The sequence below is a fragment of the Hirundo rustica genome, chromosome Z (assembly GCF_015227805.2).
Source record: "Hirundo rustica isolate bHirRus1 chromosome Z, bHirRus1.pri.v3, whole genome shotgun sequence".
Taxonomy (NCBI): Eukaryota; Metazoa; Chordata; class Aves; order Passeriformes; family Hirundinidae; genus Hirundo; species Hirundo rustica.
Window position 1 is genome coordinate 72,915,527 of NC_053488.1, and position 6,602 is coordinate 72,922,128.

The 6,602-nt window shown below is 39.2% G+C and overlaps 1 protein-coding gene across 10 annotated transcripts in view; it reads right to left on the reverse strand.

Annotated features, from left to right (window-relative positions):
* Positions 1 to 1,882: 1,882 nt before the first annotated feature.
* Positions 1,883 to 6,602, reverse strand: part of PIGG (phosphatidylinositol glycan anchor biosynthesis class G) — a 102,587-nt gene continuing 97,867 nt past the window's right edge. For 9 of the 10 annotated variants that reach the window (XM_040090227.2, XM_040090226.2, XM_040090224.1 and 6 more), the window contains one exon: positions 1,883 to 3,548. In XM_040090227.2, coding sequence (XP_039946161.1) covers positions 3,323 to 3,548 — 226 coding nt within the window. In that variant the 3' untranslated portion in view covers positions 1,883 to 3,322. The remainder of the gene's footprint in view (positions 3,549 to 6,602) is intronic. The other variant, XM_040090231.2, reaches the window with a different exon arrangement.

Consider the following 6,602-nt stretch of genomic DNA (forward strand, 5'->3'; position numbering starts at 1 on the left):
ACCTCGCCTGTGACCTCACCTGTGACCTGTGTGACCTCTGTCCCCTCACCTGTGCCCTCACCTGTGCCCTCACCTGTGTGACCTCACCTGTGCCCTCACCTGTCTCACCTGTGCCCTCACCTGTCCCCAAACATCCCGTGATCAGTCTCTCACAGTTAGGAGAGTGGGAGGCCTAGAATGATATCAGGCACCTCCTTCTCCTACCCCACTGACCAGTGGGATCACAGCTTTTTTTCCCTTTCTACTGGTGAAGCATTTAGGAAAACCTTGTTTTTTCAGAGGAAGCCCTTCATGATGACTTGCAACTGCAGCCCCTCCTCCTGCAACCATGCAATTGTGGAGCTAAATCTTGTTTAGTTTGCAAATGTCTGATGTGAGGGATTCCAGAAACTGCCTTGACCCTTATAGAGAGAACCACGGAGGAACACTGGCCTACCATACATTCCCTGCCTGCTGGAAAGGCTGGGGTTCATGCTGTGGATTTTGTGCTGGCAAGGAAAACTGAGGCTTCTTTTCTTAGAGAGCAGAAATACAGATGTATTGCACCTGAAATATGAATAATTTAATATTTTTTTCTTAAACCTGAATTCATTTACAAGAATGAAGCTCAAGCTTCACCACTGTGAATCCGTGGGACCATATCAGATATCAGTTACAAGCTTTGAGTCGTGCTGACTGGTGATGATCCAGTGAAATCTAGCAGAGCAAGCTGTAGACCACAGTAATTGGTTGCACTGTTTGATCAGCACTGAAGGTGCTGAACGGAAACATGTAACACGGCAAAACTTCAGAAGGTATTTAGGGAGGAGTGTGTACCTGTGCACAGGGCACTATCAAGGAAACCCAGGTGGATCCCACACTGGGACAGGAACTACAGGTGACTGGGACAGAAGAAACTGGTATGCACAGAACAGCAAAAAACATCGCCAGTAGTATTTCTGCTTTCCACGTCACTTGTCTCCTTGTCTGAGGGTTTGAAACATGCTGAACATAACAAGAAATTAGGTGGAACAACCAACTAGAGAGATAAGAATTTGTGTACAGGCATTTGCTTTCTCTGTACATTCAGATCAAAGGCCAAAATTTTATGTTGATTTTAAATAAAATTATTATAGCATAATCCCCCAGTTAAAGTCTGGTTGCCTGCAGCAAGAACTAATTCATTCATCCTCTGCCTAAGATTTGCATTACTAGAGCCCATAAGCTCATGAAGCATTATTTCATTTGCCTACACTCAAAGGGAAAGGCTGAAAAAGAATAAAAATGTCGATTCTGAAGTTGAAAGCACCATGTTTCTTTCTCCTATCACATAAACTCATGAGTAAACTTGAGAGAGAGATGCAGTCTCTTCTCCTTCCTCCTTTCCTTTCCTGGTCTTGAAGACCTAAGTAACAGCTTTCCCAAGCTATTGAATCCTGGATCCAATGTGGACACCTTTCAACTTCAGAGGAGAAGGGGGACACTGATCATTTAACTCAGTAATCTGAAAAAAATGCAATCTTAATACAAAGATAATAGCTTAAATTCCACAATTTGAGAAAAGAGATATACTGGGGGGGGCGGGGGGGAAGCCAAAAGGAAGGAATAAAAGACCTTGTAAATGTCATCCCACATTGTTTAAGGATTCTCTACACCAGAAGCAACTTCTGCTCTATCCCTTCTATCTCTTCATTAGCACCCTTTCTCTCTGACTCAAATGTCTTATAAACATACTCTGTATGAATTTTAGGGAGGACTGCTTACAAATTAACAATGTAAGTAAACAGAGAATATGCTGATGATGCCGACATGGCTGCTAGCCAGAAGGTAACAAAAAAATACTGAGAACTGTGAAAATAGTAGATGTATGTTCACAAATACAAACTGTTTTAAATAACCATAGTTGGCAGTAAAAAGTTATTTATTAGAAGTATTTAATTTTCAATCTTCCAGCAGGTCACAGTAAATAACATTAAGATCCAGTACTTTCTCTTCCAGGTAAAGAGCCATATATTGCCAGTGTATTGAAAATTTTAGGTTTTTTATAGCGGAAAAAATATTTCATTATTAGTAATCAAGATGGCCTATTATTAATGTATAAAAACTAAAGGCCTATATTTTGAGATCTGCATTATCTGTAACATGAGACAAAAAGTACATCAGTGATTTTAACTGTGCTGTCAGCGATATCAGTCTTGAAAGCTTTCTTTTTCCATATTTGTAACAAAAGTTAAAAGGTATCCTTTTAAGGTATGCTTCTTCCCTGATACACCTCAAACATATTTAGACTAACTCATATTAGCCACTAACACGGACAAAACATGGGCAAAACTAAGAGGCAAAAAGATCTCACATGAATACTGACAGTCAGTATAGTCATTAACATGTATCTTCTTGACAGAAGCAAGGAAAACAACATTGTTATAAATCAATGACAGCAGTTTCAAGTGAGATGGCTAGACAGTTCACTAGGGGCGTGGTGATGCAGACTGCAAACCCATCTTTTACACCTTTTATTCTGCTGGTAACTTAATCCATTAAACTGTTTTCCTGTTCACTGCTCACAACTCTCTACCCATGTGTGGAAAACATGATCAAATGTTCAGCATGGCTGCACCCACCTGATTTACCATTTATACATTGATAAGAAGAAACATTTAACAGGGAATGGACTCCATAGAAGATTCATTACTAGTTTGACAATAAGTGTTTCTTATTCAGTGTCTAAAGTGCAGATCGAAATTCATTACAAATAATGATGGTACTCATCTTACAAAGAAAATGCTGCTTTTAAACAGAAATGCTTGCTGCCTATGCAAAACAAACAAAACCTCTTACCTAGGATGTTTGTACAACACAAATTTAATAATAATTTCAACGCATCCACAAGAAAGAAAATGAACACAAAAACTACCTGAGGCTAATGGAGTCAGGATCTTGTGAACACCTAGAAATCCTACACATTTTTAGGATTCCATAGTCTAAGAAGCTAAAAAATTGTATGCACACAAGATTTTTTCTGTGCCCACGAGGCACTGGTCTGTATTTATATTAAGACGTATATTTTTAAACTCAAAACATGTAATATTACCATTCTGTTTATTGGAAAGTGCTGTAATGACAGCTATAAAACAAAAGGTATCCATAAAAAACCAGTTTATTTAAATTCAACGTTTTAAAAGCAAACTCAGTTTTAACACAAGAATGATTTTGCCTAAAATAAACAACTCCTTTAACAATTTACTCTTCAAAATCTGCACAATTTAAAGCTGGTATTTTCCTTCTTCCATTCCAGTGGCACACTGGACATCGCAATGCAGAACCACGTAGCACACACTTATTTTCAGTCTTGCACTTTGTAAGAGCGGTTCTGATCCATTGCTGTGAAGAACAGGCAGACAGCAGCTGTGATGAACACATGCACTCCCTCGTACAGTAGCTTTGGCGAGAAGACGCTCCATATGAACAGGTGGTAGCGCAGACCTGTTACCAAAACAACGTAGATGGCAACTGGAATTGAACGCATTAGAGCGTAGCAGAAACAGCCATGACCCACTGCTGCAGAATTCCTGGTAACAAAAACAGAGGAGTTCATTCTCAGGCAAATTCAGAAAAAACATTGGAGTTCCTCCCCTCTTTAGCATTATTTCACAACACAAGGAGTATTCAGAGATCTCCACTTGGTGTTAGAAAGCGGATTGTTAATCATGAACCAATGCAATCATGCAATCATGAACCAATAAAATTTGTTCTTGTCACCTCTGTATGTATAAAGATACATACACCTCTATAATGTGTATGTCAGGTATAAGCATAGCAACTGTCACACTTAGATCATTCTGTGCTTTAATATATTTTACCCTAATTGTCAAAGTTTCCATTAAGCAGTTTCATGACAGCTTTGTCTCCTGTTGGCCTTATAGTGCCATTCCACAGAACATGAATGATAAGAGTGCTCCTCACAAAGCTTCCTAACCTGTTCAACAGACAATCAGATGGAGTCTGCACCCCCTTTGTCAAGAGCATAAAACTTGTCAAGAGTACTGCTGCCCATGGCCAGCAACACTGTACAAAACAACAGAAAAATTGTGCTACTGGAAAACTTCGCAAAGCTAACATAACATTATCCAAATGTTATGCTGACAGGAATGATACATTGCATTCCAGCCACAGCGGCTTAGCTCAGCTGGGTCCACTGCATCCCAAGAAATGTCTCCTCCACGTAAGCTACACGGTCCAAATTTGCCACATTGATGTATTTTGGCGGGTGACTAGAGTCAGATGAAAATGGAAGTGAAAAGGTTTTCTGCACTTTGATTGTCCTCCCTCTCCTGAGGCAACAACTCAAAGCAATGATGCTGGGTTGGCCCCTGTCCAATTTCCCCAAAATACATCTGTAGAGATTAATTCACACTAAATTCAGATGCTTACCCCTTCAGACAAAAGGAAGGAAAAAACTATTTCACTGGAATAATAAGCAAACATTTTCCTCTCCCCATCAGACTATTTTACATCATCAGTTCCCAAGAGAACACACAGGCAAAGTGTGGAAATGTTTTACATTGAAATCTGAAAATCTGTTCTGCTCCTCCCATTTTTAATTCTAATCTTGTTCCAAGTAATAAAAGTTTAACATGGCTAGCACTTCTGCGAGATGTTAATTAGTCACTTATGACTAAGTAAGCTACAGAATGCAGTACTTTACATAAACCATTAAACCTCTTATTCTTTAAATAAAAATAACTAGGATACAGCCCTGTTTCCAGTGAAGTCAACATCTAAATTCCCCAGGCAGTCAGTAGAAGGAAGAACAGGGCATGAAAGCAGGGTTTTAAAATCAAGAACAGCAGGCATGAGTGACTGAAAATACATACATTCAATTCACAGAAAACGACTTCCCTTGCTGCTCGGCCAAGGAAAATGAGATTTGGGAGTGAACTAGACTGCTACCTGCTTCTGCGTAAGTAGTATAGTTATAGCAATATAGACTAAGATAGTTACCTTACTCTTCAGTGAGATTGTGTAAATAACCAACTTTATGTTTAATAACTGATTTTGCTGACAAGGGTTAAACAAAATGCAGTTCGCTCAGTCTTAGCTGTTTTCATGCTGATATGAGGTAAAATAGTATTTGCAGTATAAACAGTATTTGTAATAGTCAAATCACCACTGAATAGACAGAGGAAATGGCTTTTCAATCAGACAAAAAGACATTTTTTAAAACATTTTCTAGGGCTAAAAAATGCACTTGATAGACCATATAGATGAATGCCCAGGCCAATGATACAGTTCTTTCTGTATTCTGGTATCATAAAAATAGCTACCTTTTTTCTACTTATGGGATACCTCTACTTACAAAAGCTGTCAGCACTCACTTAACCTCTCAAGAGAACACAGATACCTACCTTCCGAGGGGAAACTTGGACAGTTTCACTGTTTAACGCAGTGGTGCAATTTAGAGTAGGCAGCAAAAGCACACTGTATCCACAAAGTTAAACTGTCAGTGGGATTCAACAGCAGAGTATTTGGGTTTATCTCAGAGGTGGTGAAAGTGTTTACACAATGCTTTGTTGCAGAGAGAGCACTGGAATGACTGAGCACAAACAGTTAGACCTGCTTGGCCTGATCCTAAGGCAACAACTTAGCTCTTCAGGCAGATCATCATTCTTTCCTCTTCAGCCAGGGACAAAATTTGCATAGTAAATAATAATGCCTTTGTGTGCTCGTTCTCTTCATTCTACAGACAGTGCCCACAGCATCTCCAGGCCACAAGGAAGACAGCATCCAGGTATCAGGCAGCTACTGATAACACAACCATGACAATCCAGCTAGTTCAGCCAGTTTCTGAGTTACTCCAAATGAATTCACCAGGGGAACAGAGAAAGCTGGCTGTGGGATGCCACTCATGTATCCTCATGTTTATGATCTGGACCAGGCAGTAATGAATAACCTTATGAATTCTCAGTGCTGTTTCATTTAAAATAATGGAAGACTACAGGACACAACTAAAGTATCAATCTGTAACCAGTCCACACTGAATCATCTCTTCAGCAATTCATACCTTTCATTATTTAAAGGAGAAGAGCACAGACAGATATAAACTGCGCACACTACCTCCATGTTCTGACAAAACCAGCTCACTATTAAGGCCTCGGCACAATGCAGGAGTAACAAAAAGGAATACTCAACTTCTAATATTCAGCTCATATAGGAGGTTACCTTACAGGGACTTGAAAGAGAAATCTGTATGTGTTACAGATGACAAAGCATATCCAAACTTCATGTGAGATCAGGAAAAAACAAGTGTTGGAGAGTTCTGAAGCAAAGAACACTACAGATTCAAATCACAAATGTGCTGTAATTAGGATGCAAACATCAAGTATGGTCTAGAGAACATATCAGCTTTCAGAAAAAAATTGTCCCTTTTAATGGAAAATATTTAATAATTAGTAAAATATGCCCAAGAAACTGTTATAGTAATAGGTTTACCACTTCTTTGGATATCCTGAACCCTAACTGTAGATGTTTCATCAAGAAATCATTCACCTCTAAGGTGCCCCTAAGATGAGTAATACAAGGCTTGCAAAATGAAAAATATTACGAGAGAGAGAGAGAGAGAGAGA